This window comes from Talpa europaea, assembly GCF_964194135.1.
Source record: "Talpa europaea genome assembly, chromosome: 6".
NCBI classification, from domain to species: Eukaryota; Metazoa; Chordata; class Mammalia; order Eulipotyphla; family Talpidae; genus Talpa; species Talpa europaea.
The window spans coordinates 69,728,341-69,752,866 of NC_140072.1; the positions used below are offsets into that span (position 1 = coordinate 69,728,341).

The window sequence follows — 24,526 nt, forward strand, 5'->3', positions numbered from 1 at the left end:
CATGTAACAGTATTCATACACAAAATACAGCAGTCATTTAACCTGTTTTTAGTTAATTCTCAAACCAAGTTACTACATTACATGTTTATAAAGCTGAGGATTACTGCATTGCAAAATCATGCGTATTTTTACTAAGACACAGTGACTTAACATTTTGGGATTTAAGGAAAAGAAGAATGTTTTATATTATTTTCCATTTCAGCATTTTGTCTCACTAGAGTAAATGTAATCATAACGTGACATAATTTCTTCTTTCTCCTAGAGGAGGTCAGGATTCCACATGATTCGTCAGTCTCAAATGGCTCTTTAAAAAGAGCGCAAATAACAGCTATCTTGAAATTTAAAAAAAATCTGTAAAAATAATAATACTGCTTTAATTTAGGTTATGGCAATAAAAATGTAGTAAAAAGAATCAGTGCTCAAACTAAATTTATCTTTACCAGATTCATGGACTCTTAGAGCTAAAAAGACTCTTAAAAGGTCATCCAGGATAATCAACCATTTGATGATTGAACTCTCCTCTATAATACCTTCATTCATTGCTGTCTGATCCATTCAAACACTGCTAGTGCTTGGGGAGCTCTTCCTGAGGCAGGCTAACTCATCTCGAATACATTCTGTTAGGAATCACTTCCTTCAGAGTAATTTGTTTCGTAGTAACTTGTACCCACAGACCCTAACTCTATCTCACTTAACCCTACAAAATAATTCTAGTCCCTCCGACATAAAACAGATCGTTCAAACGATTGATGGATATCACTACCCTCAGTCTTGCCCAGCTAAGCAATCCTGATAAGGGCTAGGCAATCATCCACACCACATGGTTCCTAGTTCCCTTTCTGTGAATGGTTCCAATTTATCGCCAAAAAATGAATGCAGAACTCGAGGCGCAAACTGATCAGAATCCGGAGGTGTCCTCTCTTACAGAGAATATGTTAGAATGACATACTCATTTGCTAGAAGGTGCCCCCATTTTTGGTATAGCCGTGAGTCAGAGAGCTCAGTAAAAAAGAGAATAGCCTACTGTGGGCCTGCAGGAGTAATCACGCAGGAATCACGCGCCCCCTCTGCAGTCAACTGTTGGGATCAGAAGAACTCAGAAGCAAATTGATGCCTCTCCTCTCAAGTCACTGGGGAAGTTGTTGAAGAAGCCAAACAGTACCCCTACACAGCGCAGAAACGTGCAGGGATGGAGAAAGGCACCCAACACAGGATAAAAGTCCAACGTTTTTTCGACGTGTCCTTGGGATCAAGGGGAGGGAAACGTCAGTCCCAGTTTAGTTCTGTGAAGTAAAGATCCGCGGGTGACAGTAAAACATCTCTAAAGCAGCTCTAAACCGGGTCGACTGGGGTGCAGACCCAGAAGATGCGATCTGGCGTGTGGTAACCATCTCCCCGTAGGCTGCGTGTGTGAGAAAGGGTGTCGGCTCGGGCTCTGGTTCTTACCTTCACATTTCTGCTCCACAAAGTCCAAGATGGGGATGGACCAGTCCGGGCCCCGCAGAAACCCCGCGATGCTCTCCACCACCCACTCCACCTCGTCCTCTTCCTCCGTAGCCATCGCGCCCACGAGGGGCGCGGCGGGAACCCTCGGCCAGACCCCGGAACCTGCTGCGGCCTTTCGGCCCCCCAGGAACCGAGAACGAACGGGGTAAGTGGTGCACCCGAAGTCGCCCAATAGCCGGGACAAAAGCTGCAAACAAGTTAACGTAAAATGGTTGCTATGGCAACGCGCCCATCCGCCCCAGCAGCCATCCGGAAGTGACGGGTTCGCCCCCGGAGACTGCGCATCTGCACGGAGGCCCCGGAAAGACGTGTGTGATTGGCTGGGAAGGACAGAGGCGGGACAAGGAGCACCTTCCACGCTCAGCCAGGAGTTAGGGGGTGGGCGCCAGTGTGGCCGCGAGTGTGGCCTCTGGGTGGGGCTACACGGAGACTCTTTTTTTTTTTTTAACTTAAATTTTATTTTTATATTCCCCATACAATTACAACCCCCTTATTTTGACCCCATCCCTCCTTTCCCCGCACCCCAACCTCCATAGAGTGTCTCTGGTTCACAGTTGTTGGTTGATTTTGATATTTTCTTTCTTATACTTATTCTTTTTCATGGTCCCTTATTTAAGTTTTCTAGGTTCCTGCTATGAGTGAGACCATCCGGTATTTTTCTTTTTCTTTCTGGCTTATTTCGCTGAGCATGATCACTTCCAGCGCCATCCATGTTGCTGCAAATTGCATGTGTTTATCTTTTTTGAATGCTGAGTAATATTCCATGGTGTATATGTACCACATCTTCTTCATCCAGTCATCTATTTCTGGGCATTTGGGTTGTTTCCAAAGCTTAGCTTTGTAAATAGTGCTGCTATAAACATAGGGGTGCAGGTGCTCTTTGGAATTGATGTTTCTGTGTCCTTTGGGTAAATACCTAGGAGTGGAATTGCTGGATCATATGGAAGCTCTATCTTTAGTAGGTCAACATCTCCACCAGCTCTCCGTAGTGGTTGGACCAGTTTGCACTCCCACCAACAGTGCAGGAGAGTTCCTTTTTCTCCACACCCTCGCCAACATTTGTTATTCCTAGTTTTTTTAATATGTGTCATTCTCATTGGTGTAAGATGGTATCTCATGTAGTTTTGATTTGCATTTCCCTGATTACAAGTGATGTTGAACATTTTTTCATATACCTGCTGGCCATTTGCATTTCCTCTTCAGAGAAGTTTCTTTTTAGCTCTTCTGCCCATTTTTTGACTGGATTATTTTCTTTGTTTTTGTTGAGTCCCATCAGCTCTTTGTAGATTTTTGTGATCAGTTCTTTATCATTAGTGTTGTGTGCAAAAATGTTCTCTCTGTCGGTGGGGTTTCTCTTTGTTTTGGTTATTGTCTCTTTTGCTGTGCAGAAGCTCTTTAATTTGATGTAGTCCCAGCTGTTGATCTTTGCCTTCACTATCACTGCTTTGGTGATGTGTCTGTAAAGATGTCTTTGATGTGCATATCATGAAGTGTTTCGTCTATATTTCCTTCTATGTATTTTATGGATTCAGGTCTTATTTCTAGTTCTTTAATCCATTTTGAGTTGGCTTTTGTGCATGGTGTGAGGTAGTAGTCCAGCTTCATTCTTTTGCAGGTAGCAACCCAGTTTTCCCAGCACCATTTCCTGAACAAACTTTCTTTGCTCCAATGCATATTCTTTGCTCCTTTGTCAAAGATTAGTTGACCATAAATCTGTGGATTTATTTCTGGATTTTCTATTCAATTCCATTGGTCTGTGTGTCTGTTCTTGTTCCAATACCATGCAGTTTTAATGATTATGGCTTTGTAGTATAGTTTGAAGTCTGGGCGTGTGATGACCTCCATTCCCTTCTTTTTTTTTTTTCAGGAGACCTTTGGCTATTCGGGGCTTGTGGTGATTCCATATGAATTTCCTCAATAATTGTTCTATTTCTTTGAAGAATGACATTGAAATTTTTATTGGAATAGCATTGAATCTGTATATTGCTTTTGGTAGGATGGCCATATTAATAATGTTTATTCTTCCAATCCATGAGCAGGGGATGTCTTTCCATTTCTTTGTGTCTTCTTCTATTTCTTTTAACAGTATTTTATAGTTTTCTTTGTATAGGTCCTTTACCTCTTCTGCTAGATTTATTCCCAAGTATTTGATTTTTTTTTGTTTCAATAATAAAAGTGATGGTTTTTTTTATTTCTTCTACTTTAGATTTATTGTTTGTGTATAGGAAGGCTACTGACATTCGTGTGTTGATTTTGTGTCCTGCCACTTTACTGAACTGACTGATTAGTTGAATTAGTTTTTCTGTGGAGTTTCTGGGGTTCTCTATGTATATTATCATATCATCTGCAAATAGTGATAGTTTGACTTCTTCTTTTCCTATTTGGATTCCTTGTATGTCTTTCTCTTGTCTTATTGCTCTGGCTAGGACTGCCAGTATTATATTGAAAAGCAGTGGTGAGAGTGGACATCCTTGGCTTGTTCCAGATCTTAATGGAAATGCTTTCAGCTTTTCACCATTGAGAATGATACTGGCTGTTGGCTTGTCATATGTGGCCATTATGATGTTGAGGTATGTTCTTTGTATCCCAAGAATTTCAAGGGCTTTTATCATGAATGGGTGTTGCACTTTGTCGAAAGCTTTCTCGGCATCTATTGCTATTATCATATGTTTTTTATATTTCTTTTTGTTGATGTGTTGGATAACGTTGATTGATTTTCGGATGTTGAACCATCTTTGTGTTCCTGGAATGAATCCTACTTGGTCGTGGTGAGTTATCTTATGGATACATTGTTGGATTCTGATAGCTAAACTTTTATTGAGGATTTTTGCATCAGTGTTCATTAGCGAGATTGGCCTGTAGTTTTCTTTTTTTGTGTTGTCCTTGTTCGGTTTTGCTATTAGTGTAATGTTGGCTTCATGGAACGTGTTTGGTATTATCCCTTCCTTCTCAATTTTTTGGAAGAGATTGTGAAGGATAGGCACTAATTCGTTTCTGAACATTTGGTAGAATTCATTTGTAAATACATCAGGTCCTGGACTTTTGTTTTTGGGGAGGCTTTTGATTACCATTTCAATTTCACTGCTTGTAATTTGACTGTTTAGGTGTTCTATTTCTTCTTTATCTAGCTTTGGGTGACTGTAGAGTTGTAGGAATTTGACCATCTCCTCTAGATTGTTGAACTTGTTTCCATATAACTGTTCATAGTAGTTTCTGATTGTTCTTTCGATTTCTGCTGTGTCCGTTGTGATTTCTCCTCTTTCATTTGTTATCCTGTTTATTTGTGCTTTCACCCTTTTTTCCTTTGTGAGCCTGGCTAGGGGTTTGTCTATTTTATTGATTTTTTCGAAGAAAAGCTCTTGGTTTCATTGATCTTTTGGATTGTTTTTTTAGTTTCAATTTCATTTATTTCTGCTTTGGTTTTATTACTTCTTTTCTTCTTCTGGTTTTGGGTTTTTTTGTTGTTCTTTTTCTAGTTCTTTGAGCTTCCAGATTAGGTTGTTTCTTTTGAGTTATTTCTTGTTTCTTGATGTGAGCCTCTATTGCTATATATTTTCCTCCTATTACTGCTTTTGCTGCATCACATACATTTAGGAAATTGGTGTCCTCCTTGTCATTCAATTCAAAGAATTTTTTAATTTCTTCTTTGATCTCTTCATTAGTCCAGTGGTCTTCCAATAGTGTGGGTTTCAATCTCCATGAGGTAGGTGATTTCCTTGCCTTCTTTTTATGGTTTATTTCTAGTTTGATGCCTTCATGGTCAGAAAAGATGGTTGGTATGATTTCAATCTTGGTGTATCTGTTGATGTTTGTCTTGGGTCCCAGTATGTGATCGATCCTGGAGAATGATCTGTGTGCGCTTGAGAAAAATGTGTACTCAGATATTTTTGGGTTTAGTGTTCTATAGATGTCTGTTAAGACCAAGCGCTCTAGATCCTTATTTAGAGCTTTAGTGTCTTTGCTTATTTTTTGTCTCGTTGATCTATCCATTGTTGATAGTGGTGTGTTGAAGTCTCCCACTACGTATGTGTTTTCTCTGATATCTGTTTTCAAAGATGATAATAGTTGTCTGATATATTTTGGTGCTCCTTTGTTTGGTGAATATATGTTAATGAGTGTTATTTCTTCTTGAAGTATTGTCCCATTGATCATAATGTAGTGACCATTGGGGTCTCTTTTTACTTTTTGAGTTTGAAATCTGTTTTATGTGATCTAAGCATAGCTGTTCCTGCTTTCCTTTTTGGTCCATTTGCTTGTAGGATTGTATTCATCCTTTAACTTTGAGTCTATTTTTATCTTTTGTAGCTAAATGCGTTTCCTGGAGACAGCAAAAGGTTGGGTTTTGTTTCTTAATCCAGCCTGCAACTCTGTGTCTTTTTATTGAAGAGTTTAGTCCATTTACATTTAGAGTTAATATTGATATGCTAGCATCTATATTTGCCATTGTGTTTGTCTTTCCTTTGATTTTATTTATTTATTATTTTAATAACTTTTTTTTTGGCCTTCTTTCATTGTTATTCGTCTCTCTGAGATTCTGGCTTTAGGACTCCTTGTAGTATTTTTTGGAGTGGGGGTTTAGTCATAATGAAATTCTAGAGTTTCTGTTTGTCTGGGAAGTTCCTTATTCTTTCTTCATAGAGGAAGAAGAGCTTTGCAGGATAGAGTATTCTTGGTTGGCATCTGTTTTCTTGGAGTCTGTTGATTATGTCCCTCCACTCTCTCCTTGCCCATAGTGTTTCTTCAGAGAAGTCTGATGTCCGTCTGATAGGTTTTCCTTTGAATGCTATCTGTTTCTTCCCTCTTGTCAGCTTTATTATTTTTTCCTTGTCTTGGATTCTTGGGAGCTCTACTATTATGTGTCTTGCTGTGTTTTTCCTTTTGTCATGGAAGTTTGGTGTTCTTCTTGCTTCTTGTATATCAATTTTTAGCTCCTTCTTCACTTTTGGGAAGTTCCCTTCAATTATTTCCTTGAATATTTTCTCTGTTCCTACATCTCTCTCCTCACTCTGTGATTCCTATAACTCTTATATTTCCTTTCCTCATGGAGTCAGATAGTTCCCGAAGTCTTTCTTTGGTCTTTTTCCTTCGTACTTCTCTTTCCTTTTCTGTTTTGGTTCTTTTTATTTCTGTGTCTTCAAGAGTACTTATTCGTTCTTCCATTTCCTCTATTCTGCTTTCATTGCTTTTCCCAGAGTTCTTTAGCTTCTCCATTAATTCTTTGCTCTTCTGCATTTCTTTTACTTCCCTCTTTAGGGACTCAATTTCATTCTTCTGAGCATCGTTTTCCTTAATGACTTCCATCAGTTTTTTCATCACGGCTATTTTACGTTCTTTTTCTGGAAGGCTCATAAGTTCTTCCAATTCACCGTAGTTGCAAGCTGGTGAGTGATTTTTTTTTTTTTTTTTTTTTTGTGGAGTGTGTTTTTTCTGAGGCGTTGCTACTTTGCTTATAGTTTTTCTTTTCACTTCTGCCTGTCTTCTAATTTGTCTTATGCATTGGGACACTGTGCCGCTGGTACTGGCTGGCATCTTTTTGGTGTGTTCTTTCAGAAGTTTCAGAAACTGACAATCCAAATGAGTCAAAAATTGCTATGTCAGAAGTCTAGTGAGGCAGTGGTACTTTGAGTATGTTAATGGTCACTGTCACAGAATCTCTCCTCCTTCTGTGTTTAGTTACAAATGTGCATCTTGAGGTCCCACAGACTTCCCTGGCGGTGGGGCAGCTGGATTGCACTCTGGGTTCCAAATCTCTGGATCCTCCTCTGGGCTCCGACTTCTTGCCAGGTGAGACCAGGCTTGTAGGGGCCTTCAGCTCACCTCTGACTGCGCAGGAAACCTTCTCCCACTGGCTTCATGGGGAGCCTTCTGCCAGATTCATGCAGACTTTATTAAAGAAAGGTCTCTTTTCTAAAATGGCACTTTGTAGACAAGCACACTCTTCCGCGCGCCCGGCCTGCCCAGGCCGTGGGTGGCCAATCCCTCTCTGGGTTTGGACTGCTGGCCAGAAGGGGCCTGGCGTGAGCAAACTTCCCAGCTCACCTTTGGCTCCTCCGGGAGCCTTCTGCCAGTTTCAGTCTTTATTGAAGAAAGGTCCCTGTTCTAAAATGGCAATTCGGAGACAGACACACACTCTTCCGCATGCCCATTCTGTCCCAGGCCCTGGGTGCCCACTCCCCCTCTGGGTTTGGACTGCTGGCCAGAAGGGGCCTGGCCTGGGCGAACTTCCCAGCTCACCTCTGGCTCCTCCAGGAGCCTTCTGCCAGTTTCAAGCAGTCTTTATTGATGGAAGATCCCTGCTCTAAAAAGGCAATGCGGGTACGCACACCCCTGAGCGCCCAGTCTGTCCCACCTTGGGTACTTGCTCTTCGTCTGGGCTTGGACTGCTGGTCAGAAGGGGCCTGGTCTGGGGGAACTTCCCAGCTCACCTCTGGCTCCTCCCAGATCCTTCTGCCGGTTTCAAGCAGTCTTTATTGAAGAACGGTCCCTATTCTAAAATGGCGATTCAGAGACAGGCACACTCCTGCGTGCCCCGTCTGCCCTGGCCATGGGTACCCACTCCCTCTCTGTGCTCGGACTGCTGGTCAGAAGGGGCCTGGCTTGGGTGAACTTCCCAGCTCACCTCTGAATCCTCTGGTAGCCTTCCGCCAGGTTTCAAGCAGTCTTTACTGAAGAAAGGTCCCTATTCTATGGGGTGTTGTTGATTTTTTTCTGGTGTCTAGGTGGCACCAGAGATCTCTCCTAGTGTCCTTGGGGACCTGTTTTATTACCCCGTGGGACGGGAACAGAGTGGGAGTGGTGGGGCAAGCCTCAACGGCTTTTGGGTGCTGTGTCTGCCTTGTGCCCCACTGTTGTGGTGATCCCACGCCCCGAATTTCATTCCCCGGGTCTCAGTTCCAAAGCCCTCAGGTCAAGGACGCAGGCTCTAGCCCAGTTCAGTGTCTGCAGAAATAGCGCCTTTAGTACCCCGCTCCCGTGTCCTGGTGCCTGGTTTCTGATTACTCAGTGAGGACATTCACCTCAGTGAGGGACATTCACCTCAGTGAGGGCCCCGCACTTCTCCCCACAAGTCTAGGTCGCAGGTGCAGGGACCTGGGCAGCTGCCATCCGCGTATCCTTTTCAAGCACGCAGCTTTTCCACACAAGCTTACCTGCTGGCCTGGGGCTGTGTGTAGATCTCCGGGAGTCTTTGTTTTTCTCTTGTGGTGCCTGGAACCGTTCGCTCACCTCCGTGGCAAATCATGTAAGGCCTTTCTTTGTATTCACTACTTGGGATTCTTATATTCAGAATGCTTATACAGGTATTCAATACTTGGGATTCTTATACCCAGAATACTTATACAGGTTTAATACAATACATTCTATACACTTGTCATGAAATAAGCACAAACTCACAAGAAAAGTGTACACCCCGTTAAGACAGCACATGTGGGGCCTCCCTGGTGGCCTCAGGGGTTAAAGACAGCGCTATCAAGCTCTAGCCAGCCACTGCAGCACCAGTTCGATACCCCGGCAGCCAGGAGCAACACACATGGCACAGCAGACCTCTCCTGTCTACCAGATACTCCCCTCAGCAGTGCATTTCAGTAGATTCGCCTGTTCTGCTCTCCACTCTCTCTGGTGAATACTCACCCCCCACACCTCTGGTCTACACCTTGTTCTTGTATGCATAAATAAATAAATCTTAAAAAAAAAAAAGACAGCACATGTGAGTGCACTGGAGAAAGTGTAAGAAAACGAGGTGGGTGTGTGTTGTGCATTTTACAGTGGGTCACTATGGTAAACTGGTTACTCTTCAGCTAATGTTATTCCTATTTCCCAGGAGTGTTGAAGCATAGTTATTCCTTGAAAAAAAAAAACTTTTCATTTTGCAATTTTAATACTGTTTACTACATATGAACAATTTTTCATCTTGAAGAAATTTGTTGGAACAGAAGAGACTGAAAAAATGTAGCATACACACGTATATACATGTATATACATATGTGCTACCCCAAACTCATCCTGCTCACATACATTTATAGTGCTTCTACAATAGGGTTGGTATGTGGTTTAATTAGAGAACATACTTTAAAACATACCTGGTAGTTAAGACACTCAATACGTATTAGCTATTATTATGATATGTACTTTAGGTGTTAGTTTTTTCAAAACCCTTTTACAGTGTGGGTATGAGAAACCATTCTCTTTATTTTGCCCCTCTCCCTTCACCATCAATTCGTTTATGTTATTTATTGTAATTCAACCTAGAACTCCAACTTCTTATCACACCCTGCATGGGAACTGAGCTCTACCTTGAAGAGTTATAATCTGGTTACAATATGACTATATTCCTCCAAGTATTTCAGGCACCATGTGAATAACAAGTACTTGCTTTGTATGGTACTTTATAGTTTACAAATATACTTACATTTCCTTGTTCAGTGTAACTTTGAGTGTTAAGCAAAGCTGGTATTAAGATTCTCCCCTATCTTATTGATGTTGTTGTTTTTTTTTATTTTATTTTAATTTTTTTAAGATTTATTTATTTATTTATTTATACAAGCACTGGGTACAGTCAGAAGCGCGGGAGGGTGAGAGAATTCACCAGAGTCAGAGCGGGGAGTAGAACAGGCAGAAGGACCGAAGTACACTGCTGAGGAAGCAGTGGGCGGGGCAGGAGAGGTCTGTGCGCCATGTGGGACCCTCGCTGGCAGCGGGGGATCGAACTGGCGCTGCAGAGGCTGCGGGCAGCTCGCAACCCTGCGCGCTCAACCGCTGCGCCACCAGGGAGGCCCTATCTTACTGATGTTGTATTAGTTTTCTAGGACTGTTGTAACAAAGTAACAAAGACTGGGAGACTTCTCACAGTTCTGGAAACTAAAAGTCTAATCTCAAGGTGTCAGGGCATTGGTTGTCTCTCCCTGGTCTTCTCTATGTCTCCTTTCACTTTGTCGCCACAAGATCTTACCTTTTTACCTGTCTGCGTCCAAATCTCCTCCTTGAATATGGACAGCAACTGAGGAGAACCAGAATGTGCCACCTTTAATATTGTATGAGGTGAAAACAATTTAGAAACAGCAGGCAGAAGAACTCACTGTCCTTCCCCTGTCTGCATAAAAGCAGGACATAAATTCCCATGAGAGACAGTATTCCCATATCAGGAAGTGGAAAGTAGTCATCACCAGAGAGATGAGGGCTTATGCTGAGGTGAGTGTGGTAAACAAACCTTAAGTAAACAATGTTTCTCATTCCCTCACAGAGTTCTCAAGCCACAATTTCATAATGTTGGTTAAAATGGTTTGTAAATCCCCAAATTAATCTGCTTTTGTCTTTTCATTTCTTTTCTATGAAGTTCCTGAGCACATATATTTTAGAACATTAATAAAATGTTGTGCCTTTTCTCTTATCATTTGTCTGCTTAATTCATAGGCTCCACTACGGAACCGAAGGGCAATCCTAGTGGTGGGAGGGCAGAAAAACCTGAAAAACATTTACCCTATAGTCAGACATGACATGAGTTACAGTCCAAGAAATGTAGCAAGTTGCTTATTCCAGGGTGCCAGGTTCTCCAGCACAAGTGCCTTGCTTTATCCCTATGAATAAGGAAGGGCTTCACTCTCGTGACCTAATAAAGACCTCACCTCTTAATCCAATTATACTGGCCAGTTAGAGTTTTTGTTTTTATGTTTTGTTTTGTTTTGTTGTGGGCCCCTCACTGGCGGCCGGGGAACGAACCAGAGCTGCAGAGGCTGCGGGCCTCGCAGCCCAGCGCTCAACCGCTGCGCTACTTAGAGTTTTAACATAAGAATTTTAGGAGCACACATTCAGTCTATAGCACCTATTTTTTCACTGTGTCAACATAAAACAATTTATTTACATGTATCAGTATTTATCTAGGCTGTTTCTTACACTATTAAAAATAATTCTACAATGAGCATCCTTGTAACCAAATCTTTGCACATAATCTTTATCATTTTTTGAACGTGAATTCCTGAAGGAGTGCTTAATCCCAATATGCAGTTTTTAAAGACATTGTACCTATTTTTTTAAAGAGGTAGCATTGTGTATCCTGCAATAATTATATTTAAATGCTAGGTAATTTTTATTTATTTTTAAATTTTGCTTTCTATCCATGAATCTACATGTCCATACACATGCACAGATATATCTTAGATACTTTGAAGATTTCAAGTGGAATCAGGAGGCTAGAGAAATGATTGTGAATTGCAGAGGAAGCAAACTTTTTTATTTCACAAATGTTTCTCCACCTCCAACACGATGCTTGGCACTAAGAGACACACAATGAATATTTGATGATTATGTGAATGATTATCTGAGTATATAGTGCCTCATGTACCCAAAAAATAATCCATTTATCTTTTATACCCCTGGGGGAAAGAGTAAAGGTGGGATTGCTGGCAGAACAGTTTGGGTTTTTTTTTAAATTCCAACAAGACATGCTATAGTCTAGATCAGATGGCTTGAAGCTATTATTAGCCTAGGCTTAAAAATATCGATGCAATAGAAGTGTCATTTTCATATGTAATTTATAGAGCATATAAAGCATCACTAATGAACCACCTAATTGCTACTCCAAATGGTATGAATTCCAGCTTTAAAGTACAGAAAGGAAAAAAGGTCACATTGCTTTAAGCCTATAAATTGCTTTTATTCTGGTTATAGAAAGACTTTTTAGAAGTTCTAAATTATAGGGTCTTTGCACATTTTACTTGATTATTTGGTTTATATAACTGCAAAGGAATGGAGGAGGTTTCCATGGGTTGGCAAATAAATAATTACCTGCCATATCTCCAAACTTGTCCAACAAATCCTGAGATTTTTACTGCACTTAAAGATGTAGCATCACAGCATTTCCATTCTCCTTTCAATTTTTTTTTGGTTTTCTAATTCTTATAATCTATAAAACATTTAGTCACTCAATTTAAAGTAGAGAAAAAGATACAACAAAACTATAATAACTGCAAATTCTGGCCAAACACATTCATTTAGTGTAAAATGCCATAGACTGAAATGCTTTATTTATTGAGTGTTATCACCATGTATTATGCCATATATTATGCTGAATACTGAGAATGAAAACCTCCATATATGGTACATTCTAAATTCCAAAGTATGACAGTTTGCCTATTTTCATTTCATCTCTAAATGTTTTAAGATCTTGTGAATTCTTTCTTTTTCTTTACCGCCTTTTCTTCTTTCATGAGGATTTTTCATTGTCTTATTTCAGTATGTTTAGGTTTTTTTGCTATTTTACTTCCTTCTCTTCCCATTTACCTTTTATTACCAACTGAATTGACTCATTTGTCTTTCACTGTGTTTTCTCACCTGTTCTTCTGATTTATTTTTCTTTCAACTACTTCATTAGTGACTTTGATGGGGGTGACTAGTATGCTTAAATTTTGCTTTTAGTTCTCTTAAAAAACAGGTGTCACTTAGATTAATGGTCTCTAATTTTTTTTATATTCCATAAGTAAAAAAAATTTAAATACCCCTTAATATGTGAATGTATATATTAATAACCCCCATACACACTCCCCAACTTCATACCACGGCACAAAGAACAGCCCCCTCTTCCTTACAGCGCCCACTAGAGGACCAGGCTAAAACAGCAGCCACTAGCTCCTTACGAGCCATCGAGAGTCCTGAGTTCCAATCAATACTTTTCCTTTTTCTTTTTTCTCTCTTTAATTATTATTATTTTTCTTTTCCTTTCCTTCTTTTATCTCCTCCTTCCACTTCTCTCTTTCTTCTTCCCTTTTTTCTTTTTTCTCCTTTTTCTCCCTCTTTTCTTTCTTAAAATTTCTTCTTCTCTATATTTTCTTTCTTTCTGCTCTCCCAAGCCACCAACTGGAGAGAACCAGTAGTTCAACACAGTAGTACATCCCACTCAACCTGCAGGCATTTCCCAGCAGAATAGGCCCCACATTGTGCCCAGTGGTTCAGCGTTCCACATGGGAGTTGTGGCTACCCAGGGTTGAGGCTTTAGATCCTACTCTATGTAGTGGGAGTTGGGCCAGCAGGGTCTCCTGGGCACAATCCAACTCACATCAGCATCTGCCACAGTAGAAGCATCACCAGGTAGTAGCTGTGGGAAACCCCCACCCACAAACTCATCACTATAAAAACACAAAGTAACAGGCTGGGTTAGAAAACAGAATCCAGGGGCCTCTCTGGTGGCACAGGAGTTAAAGTTTCAGTGCTATCAGTCTATCAGCAGCCACTGCAGCATGAGTTCGATCCCAGGCCAGGGGATGGCACAGCAGACCTCTCCTCTCACATGGCGCAGCAGACCTTTCCTCTCTTGCCCATTGCTCCCTTCAGCAGTGTATCTCAGTAGATCTGCATGTTCTGCTCCCCACTCTGTCTCTGGTGAGTCCTCTCACCTCACCCTAACCTATACCCCAGTTCTTGTATGCATAAATAAATAAAAATAAATATTAAAAAACCCAGAATCTAACATTCTGCTGTCTCCAGAAACACACCTAAGTACTAAAGATAAACATAGGTTTTAAAGTAAAGGATTGGAAAACAATTCTATAAGCAAATGGACCCCCAAAAGAAGGAAGGGACAGCCATACTTCTATCAGATAAAATAGTCTTCAAACTAAAAAATATGACAAGATACATGGATGGTCACTATATAGTGATCAAGGGGTAAATACACTGGGAAGACATAATATTCTTCAGTGTATACTCACCAAATGAAGGCATACCAAAATACATTAGATAATTCCTATCATCTCCAAAATCAAATGTTAGAGAAAATACATATGAAATAGGAGACTTCAATGCCCCACTCTCATCAAGGGACAGATCAATGAGACAAAAGACAAATGAGAACATAATAGTCATAAATAAAGACCACCTGGACCTAACAGATATCTATAGGACATTGCACCCAAAAAGACCCACTAATACACATTTTTCTCAAGTGCACAGGGATCATTCTCCAGAATTGACCATGTGCTGGGCCACAAGACAAGCATCAAAAGATATGTGAAGACTGAAATCATACCAATTATCTTCTCTGACGACAAAAGCATCAAGCTAAAAATCAACCATGAAAAGAAAGCAAGGAACCCTCCCATTTCATGGAGATTGAACCCCACACGACTGGAGCACCATTGGCATAATGAGAAAATCAAAGAGGAAATTTAAAATTACCTTGAGACAAATGCCAATGAAGACACAACTTTCCAGAATGTATGGGAAACAGGCCCACATCAAGAAACAAGAAAGAACCCAAAAAACAACATAATCTCCCATCTCAACGAACTACAAAAAGAACAACAAAAGTACCCAAAAGCCAGTAGAAGAAAGTAAATAATAAAAATTCAAGCAGAAATAAATGAAATAGAAATAAAAAATACAATCCAAAAGACAATCCACAATGAAACCAAAAGCTGGTTCTTTGAAAAAATAAAATAGACAAACCTCTAGCCAGGCTCACAAAGAAAAAAAACAAAGAAGACAAATAAATAGGATCATAAAGGAAACAGGGGAAATTACAGCAGATACAGCAGAAACCCAGAAAATAATCAGAGATTACTATAAACATTTAAATGCAAGCAAATTCAACAATCTAGATGAGATGGAGAAATTCTTAGAACTATAGAATCATCCAAAGCTGGATAAAGAAGAAACAGGAAACTCAAGCAAACTAATTACAAGCAGCAAAATTGAAAGAGTAATCAAAATCCTCCCCAAAACAAAAGCCCATAACTGGATGGTTTCACAAATGAGTTCTACCAAACATTCAAAGATGAACTGGTGCCTATCCTACAAAAACTCTTTCAAAAAATGAAAAAGAAGGAATATATCAAATACATTTTACAAATACACTAATACCAAAACCAAAAACAAAGTCAAAAAAGAAAATTACAGGCAAATCTTCCTAATGAACATGGATACAAAAATCCTCCTTAAAATCCTAGCAAACAGAATCAAAAGGAAAATACACTATGACCAAGTGGGATTTATCCCAGGGACACAAGGATGGTTCAACATCTGAAAATCAATTAATGTAATCCAACACATCAAAAAAAAAAAAAAGAAAAAGAAAAATAGGAACTTTATGATCACATCAATAGTTGTGAGGAAGCATTTGACAAAGTTCACCATCCATGTATGATGAAGGTCCTCAAAAGTCTTGGGATAGAAAGAACATACTTTAACATAATAAAGGCATATATGGCAAACCCACAGCCAATATCATTCTCAATGGTAAAAAACTGAAAGCCTTCCCATTAAGATCTGGAAAAAGATGAGGATGTCGACTTTTCACCATGTTTTCAAAACAATACTTGAAGTCCAAGCTAGAGTAATAAGACAAGAGAAAGATATAAACGAAATGTGAATGGGGAAAGGAAAAGGAAAACTATCACTATTTGCAGATGACATGATAATATATGGAGATAACCCCAAAAACTTGACAGAAAAATTACTTAAAACAATAAACCAGTTTAGTAAAGTAGCAGGTTACAAAATCAACACATATAAATCAGTAGCCTACCTATATGCAAACAATCAGTCTGAAAAAGAAGAGATTACAAAAGCTATCCCACTTACCATTGTACAAAAAGCCCCAAACCACCTGGGAATAAACCAAACAGAGGAGGTGAAAGACCTACATAAATAAAGTTACAAAATATTATTAAAGGAAATAGAAGATAACATACAAAAATAGAAACACATTCCCTGCTCATGGATTGGAAGAATTAATATTACCAAAATGACCATCCTACCAAAAGCAATGTACAGATTTCAATGCAATTCCAATAAAAATCTCAATGGCATTCTTCAAACAAATGGAGAAAATTTTGTTGAAATTCATATGGAATCACAAAAAAACTCGAATCATCAATTCTCTCCTGACTAAATAGAGAGAAAATAGAGGAATTACACTCCAAGACTTCAAACTATACTACAAAGCCATAATAACTAAAGCAGTATGATATTGGCACAAAAGCAGACACACAGACCAATGGAATTGAACTGACAGCCCAGAAATAAAGACACACATACATAGTCAACTAATCTATGACAAAGGAGCAAAGAATATGCAGAACCTCTCTGGTGATGCAGGAGTTAAAGTCTCAGTGCTATCAAGCTATTGACAGCCACTGCAGCATGAGTTTAGTCCCCAGCCAGAGAGCTAACATATGATGCAGTAGACCTCTTCTGTCTCGCCCACTGCTTTCCTCAACAGTGTATCTCAATAGATCTGCCAGTTCTGCTCCCCACTCTCTCTGATGAATCCTCTCACCCCATTTCGTACCTCTGGACTACACCTCAGTTCTTGAAAGCATAAATAAATTAAAAAATAAATCTTTTAAAAAAGAATATGCAATGGAACAAGGATAGTCTCTTCAATAAATGATGCAGGGAAAACTGGACTGCAATATGCAAAAGAATGAAACTAGACTATTACCTCACACCATACACAAAAAAACAACTCAAAATGGATAAAAGGCTTGAATATAAGACCTGAAACCTCAAGATACATAGATGAAAACATAGGCAAAACACTCCATGACATATATCTCAGAAACACCTTTGAGGACTCATCTCCAGAAGCAAAGAAAATGAAGGAAAAGATATACAACTGGGACGACATTAAACTAGAAGAGACAGTAACCAAATGAAGAGATACCTTACTGACTGGGAGAAAATATTTGCAGTACATACAACTGATAAGAAAGGAGAAGACAAAATCTACAGCTACCAAGACCCAGAGGTCTTTGGACTGATTTCAAAGATCTTCAAAGAGCTAACACAACTCAACAAAAACAAAGCAAACAACCCAATGAAAAAATTGGTTAAAGAGGTAAAAAGACACTTCTCCAGAGAAGAAATGCTAATGGCCAACAGATACATGAAAAAATGCTCTTCCTTACTTATAATCAGGGAAATGAAAATCAAAACTACAATGAGATACCACCGCACACATAATGACCCATATCCAAAAAAAAAATAAAAATAAAAATAAAATGCTGGCAACAACAAATGCTGGTGAGGGTGTGGAGAAAAGGAATAGTCTTGCACTGCTGGTGGGACTGCAAACTGGTCCAACCACTGTGGAAAACTGTGGAGGACCCCCAAATTACTAAAACTCGATCTTGCCATAACCCAGCAATTCCACTCCTAGGAATTTACTCAAAAGACACAAATAATTAATTAGAAAGGAAATCTGCATGCCTATGTTTATTACAGCACTATTTAAAATAGACAAAATATGGAAACAACCTAAATGCCCAAAAAAGGATGACTGGATCAAGAAGATGTGGTATATATACACAAATGGAATTGCCATTGGCAGCAACATGGATGGAGCTGGAAGGGCTAATGCTCAATGAAATAAGTCAGAAGCAAAAATAAAAATATCAGATGGTTTTACTTACAGAAGGAATATAGGGAAATCGAACAAAGAGTCAGGAAAAAAAAGGACAAAATTAGGAGGCAAATTTAAGATCTGAGACATACAGCAGGGGCAAGGGAAGAAGAAGGGTCAAAACAGGAGAAGGAAGAACAGAAAGGACTATGGTGATTGTTCATGGGTGCTGTGGTGGTGGGAGAGATATGGAGATTTCATCTGAGGAGAGAAATCAAATATTGTACAAAAATGAGCAACAATGTAAGAAAAAAAGAAACTTTCATACTTTTTTCCTGCATGCCAATGAATCATCTGTGTACCCACTATAGAGGCCAGCCACTTGGATTTGATAAATTCAATTTTTTGGACTTTTTTTGCACATTAAGGAAGCCATTGAGTGGCCTATTTTTTCTAGTCCCTGTTAATATTCTGGGAGAAAATGATAAAAAAAAATGTGAAGATTTATATTTTGAGCTCAGGACATTGAGCTCAAGACTCAAACAAAAAAGGAATGACAAAACACCTTCCACCTTCAGAAGCAGTGGAACCATTGTGACCACTGGGATTGGGCTTAGTCAGGGAAGCAGACTTTTATTGATTCATTATAAAAATTGTGTGTTTATTTATTTTCTATTGGAAATGTAACTTATGTATACAGATGATTGCAAAAACATTGCAGAACTATATAGTGAAGAAAGTCAAAATGTCCTCTATTTTGAAAAATAACCTACCATAATTGTGTAGTTATTAACCTCAAAGTTTCTTATAATGAACATAGTGACATATATTACTATTTTCTTTCAATATAATGAGGCCATTCCCATTTACTTTCTTTACTTACTTTCCTAAGAATCTTTCCATATTAATACAAAGAGATTGTTTTATTTTTTATTTTAAAGATTTATTTTTTTATTTATACATTAGCTGGAGTACCGGCCAGAGGTGTGGGGTGTGAGAGGATTCACCAGAGACAGAGCAGGGAGCAGAAAAGGCCAACAGACGAAAGCACTGCTGAGGAGAGCAGTAGGCTGCGACAGGGGAGGTCTGCTGTGCCATGTGGGAATCTCCCTCGCCGGCCGGGAATCCAACCCGCACTGCATAGCTTCACAGCGCTGTGCTCAACCCGCTGGGCCACCGGGGAGGCCCAAAGAAATTGTTTTAACTGAACGAATGTACCTTTATTTAATGAATACCTTATTCATGGTCTTTTCCAATGTTTTGCTCTTATAAACTAATGCAACAATAAACATCAGTGTACATGAATGTTTGCATTCCTACCTGAGAAGTTTCTTAAAAGAGAAGTGAAATTTTGGACTGAAGGATAAGGAACATTTTTAGAACAATAAAAGCTTCAGTCAACACTATCATTGAACTTGAAAAGACTACCAATTGGTACTCTCATCAAAAGATTGTGGTTTTTTTCCCCCACACTTTTCAGCACTCAGAACTATTAGTGTTTTAATGTTTTTTTTTTCTGAATGGTTAAAATATGTGTTTTACAATTTGCTTATAAACAAAGTAAAATAGTTAATGAGATTAAAATTGTTTTAATATATCAGTAGGTCGTTTATATTTGTGGGAACAATTTTTTTTTAAACTTTTTGCTATATAAATTTGCAAACACGCCAAACAATAGCCATTCTTCAATTTCAACATATCTGCCGATTCGACACATCATGTTCATTTTTTTTTTAATATTTATTTATTTATTTATTTTTGTGTGGGACCCTCGCCGGCGGCCCGGGAATGAACCAGTGCTGCAGAGGCTGCAGGCAGCCTCGCAGCCCAGCGCTCAACCGCTGCGCCACCAGGGGAGGACACATCATGTTCATTTTATATAGGACTTACTTCAAGTTAGATGGAAGTTATTTAGTGCCCTTTGATTCTTGGTTAACTCGAAGGGAGTAAATGAAAGGAGCAGCAACAACCAACTACACGCCCTGCAGCAGGGGAAGCGTAATTGCTGTTTCAGGCCACCAGATGGCAGACTATAGGTGAAAGAAAGGAGGAGACGAAGTCTACAGCTACCAAGACCCAGCTTCAGGATGGCCCTGAGGTCTTTGGAAAGATGGTTCCCTACTAGTATTGGGAGAAGGATAATTAGATAAAGGCATTGCTTTAAGCCTTAGTGATCTATTTAGTTATTTGATGGTAATATAATTGTTATCCTATGTATTTTATTTATTTTTTTTTTTAAGATTTATTTATTCATTTATTTATACAAGCACTGGGTAGCAGTCAGAAGCGCGGGAGGGTGAGAAAATTCACCAGAGCAGGCAGAAGGACCGAAGTGCACCTCTGAGGGGAGCAGCGGCCGGCAGGAGAGGTCTGCGCGCCATGTGGGACCCCCGCAGGCGGCCAGGGATCGAACCGGCGCTGCTCAACCGCTGCGCCACTGGGGAGGCCCTATCCTATGTATTTTATAGGATAAATCATCTTTCATGTTTTCTTTGCTTTCTGAGTTTCATTGTCATTCTCGAGGTCTCAAAAATGTTTTAATTGAAATTGCATGAATCCTATAAGTAATTTTTAAAATCAAGATCCTCATGAAATCTATTTTTCACATAGAAAAAGATGTTTTTCCCGGTTAAATCTCTAAGTAAGAATTGCAAGTTTTCCACGTGGAAAGAATGCGCCAGCACTCGTTGAACATTTTACTTGGAGATAGGTTTATTTTATATATATTCTAATTGGATTTTGATGATTTTACAAAAACACATTATTGTTAACATTTAATCTCTACAGTCTTTTAATCTTGTCAATGCAATTTTATAATCTGAAAATATCATAAAATTCCTGTGTTTGCCTTTCCAGTGTTTATTTCTTTATTTCGGTTTCATGCTTCATTGCATTAGTTAAAATGTTTTAAAATAAAAAGTATGTAATAATAAATAATGTCTTTGCTAGGTATAATTAACCTTATTTGGAATACTCATTATGTTTATTATGATTCTAATAGTAATATGTTTTAATGAGGAGTATAAATTAGTTGTATTTCATTAAGTGGCCTTTCTGCATCTACTTGAGAGGAGCATATGATTGTATTTAATCAATTGATAGGTTATTTTATTAATAAATTTCTTTATGCTGCCAATTTTTCATTGTAGGGTAAATTCTCCTTGACCTTAATGGGTTAAAGATTTAAAGTTTTTGAATTAAGTTTATTTGCATTTTATTTATTTTGTGTCTGATACTCATAAGTAAATTTGTCCATAATTTTTTTTGTGTCACAATTTTATTGGATTATTCAGAGCTATGTTTAGCTCATGAAAAAGGAAAACAAACATTTTACGTGTTCTATGTCCCAGAATAAATATTTAATGATTTTTTATAATATCATCGTCATGTTCCTAATGTAGTTCCATCATTATGTTCCTAAGGCAGTTCCTAACCAACATGTTAAAGAAATGCCTGCTAAACCCATTGTAAAAGATTAGCTCTGTCTGGGTGTGCAGTGGTTACTATTACATGAAACAGGCAAAACCTTTTATTTTTCACAGCAGAATGTTCTACTCAATCTGGGCAGAATGAGACTATGTCTAGTGATTCGTCATCCATAATATTATATCAAGTTACAAGTTGCTATCTATATATTTTGGCAATAAGCTTTGCCTTTGTTAAGTACTGAAAGATAATAAGGCCCCAAGGAAGTTGGGGGGAAAAAGGGGACAGCAGGAAAGCAAAAAAGAATTTAATCTTTATTTTATGTAGTTGTATATCTTGGCTTTAGGAATAACTCATCACCTGGAATTTTAAAGTTGTGGGAAACTTCCAAATGAATAATAATGATAACAAAACATTATGACCCTTTCCTTATGATGGAGCACTGTTTAACTGGAACTTTTTCCAGAATGGCAATATTCTATTTCTGTGTGTCCAGTGTGTCGGTGTCCACTGTGACTCTGAGGTCTTGAAATGTGGCTAGTGCAACTGTGGAACTGAATTTTTTTTCATTTAATTTTAATTAATTAAAATTTAAACAGCCACATTTGACTAGTGGCAACCACATTAGAGAGTAGAGTTTCGAAGTTTGAAATTTAACGACATGGATAAATTAAAAATCCAGAATGTTTTCACTACTGTTTCCTTTATTATGCATAAATAAATTCCACTTGCCATTGTTTTGACAACTGCAGCTCAATATCAGTCTCTGCTCATGTCTCTAAAATTATTTATACTTGCATTTTTAAAACCTGATTTAAAATCTACCTCCAAAACCAGATTGTCCAAACGACACTAAGGCACCATAATTTTGTTAGTTTATCAGACTGGCATGTACAACACAGGCATCTTCTTTTAATTAGCAACCAGAATACAATCGTATTAAAGAATTCTGAAGACTAGGTTTTGCTACTTTATCAAATCAGATTTCTAGAAAGCTGCATCTCTGGACTCTATATACTAGAGGTATGTCTTCAGAGAATAACAATATATTATACTAACTGATTTACTCATTTGCTTGCTTGTTTTTGATGGATAGTAATTAACTATTTTAAAAAAGTATTGATAGTTAAACAAACATGAAGAAAATAAAATAAAATCTACCTCCAGTCCGTGCTACCTTCTTTTGCTATTCTGAGAATTATGTTTTTCCTGTCATTAGCATTTTGGTGTTCCTCTGTATATATGCTTTTTAGCTCTACTAAATGTCTTTGTAATTCTGCATTCAGACCTAGTGAATTTTTGTTAGTTCCTTTAAAAAATGAGATTTGGTTTAAATATTGGACATTTTGCCACATGTAATTATGTATAATTATATCAATAAAATGGTCCTGGGTAAAAAAAATTATCAAAAACAGTTTGCAAAAAAGATTTAATGAGAACTACCATAAGAATAGATTTGGTACTTTAGTATGGAAATTGCAGCTATCACTGAACTGCTTTTCAAAGATGAAGTCATTTTACTGAATTCATTACTGTAATTACACTTTAAACTTGCTAAAAATATGCACTTCGGTACACATCCACTTTATATGTAGTCTCCACATCCAGCTCCATTATTACCCAAATTTTAAGATGTGTCGCTTATGCTGCTATTGTAACAATACTGCATGTGTTGCTTCTTTATTTCTGTAGGCGCAATTTGACTATATGCTTCAACAGTTCTGTGGTTTCAAATGTACTACTTGGATCAAGGAATTACTTCAATGAATTCTCTTTTTAAAAGAATACAAAGTACTATTTTTAGAGAGGTTGGAGCAACTATTCACTTGAAGCTAAAGTTTCATCATCTGATAAGTTAATTCATTCAAGTCATCTCTTCAGTAGTCGAGAGTAATTGTAGTTTCCTAAATATAAGAATCAAAAGCTAATTTAAAATAAAATTATGTGTAACTGAAATGTAGGTATTGAAAACACTGAAATGTTCAACTGGCTGGTTACTTAATAAAAGGACAAGTGTTTTGAAATATATGTTTCAACTTCTCGAAGCTACCCAAGTTCCTTGACTTGAACCCCACCCACGCTAGCTTCAAAGCCATCAACATTACATCTCCCTCTGTCTCTTTTTCCACAGTCACATTGCCCACGGATCAAGGCTTATAAAAAGTCTGCTTTTAAGGACTCATGTGACTAGACTGAAACCACTGGAAAATCAAGAATAAGCTCCCCATTTTGTGATCCTTAATCATATCTGCAAAGCTCCTGTTGCCAGGAAAGTAACACTTTTCACAGGTGTAGAGGAGTTGGGGATGCACATCTCTGGGCCATCCCATATCCACCATGGGTATGGAGAGGTTTTCTGATTTGAACAATCAACACTACCATTGAACTTGAAAAGACTACCAATTGGTACTCTCGTCAAAAGATTGTGGTTTTTTCCCCCACACTTTTCAGCACTAAGAGCTATTAGTGTTTTAATGTTTTTTTTTCTGAATGGCTAAAATATGTGTTTTACAATTTGCCTATAAACAAAGTAAAATTGTTAATGAGATTAAAATTATTTAAATATTTCAGTAGGTTGTTTATATTTGTGGGAGCAATTTTTTTTAAACTTTATGCTATATAAATTTGCAAACACGCCAAACAATAGCCATTCTTCAATTTCAACATATTTGCCAATTCGACACATCATGTTCACTTTTTAAAAATTTTTATTTATTTATTTTTTTTTTGTGGGACCCTCGCCTGTGGCCCCTTCTGGCCAATAGTCCGAGCCCAGAGAGGGAGCAGGCACCCACGGCCAGGGCCGACCAGGCGCGCAGGAGAGTGCGTCTGTGAAATGACCACTTTGAAAACTCAATGCTTAAGTCCTGGTTGCTGTCTTGAATATTCACCATATTGCCTCCAACATGAGAGAGGAGGAATATTTAACCTACACAAACCAATGTCATTTAACTGAGGGGAGAAATCAAATATTGTACAAAAATGAACAACAATGTAAGAAAATAAAAATGGTAAAAAAGTAGTAATTTAACTGGCTGCTTTCACCTCTCTGTATTTTCCTAGGAGAATGAACTATAAAAAGGTTTGACTACTTCAGACCCAGAGATCTGGGAGGTAATTTTGTACAAACTTAAGAGAATTATCTGAAATACCCTTCTTTTTATCATATATGAAATTTTGAAATGCACCTGTATGAACTAATTGTACAAATACTAATTTTCGCTGATTGTATAGTGTGCATTTCAAATTGACAACTTAGAAAAA

General features: G+C 38.3%; 1 protein-coding gene across 1 annotated transcript in view; it reads right to left on the bottom strand.

Annotated features, from left to right (window-relative positions):
- Window positions 1-1,561, bottom strand: part of CFAP36 (cilia and flagella associated protein 36) — a gene marked incomplete at its 5' end in the record, with an annotated part of 44,852 nt that extends 43,291 nt beyond the window's left edge. The window contains one exon of the mRNA XM_084234557.1: window positions 1,447-1,561. Within this exon, the coding sequence (XP_084090683.1) occupies window positions 1,447-1,561 (115 nt within the window). The remainder of the gene's footprint in view (window positions 1-1,446) is intronic.
- Window positions 1,562-24,526: the final 22,965 nt, after the last annotated feature.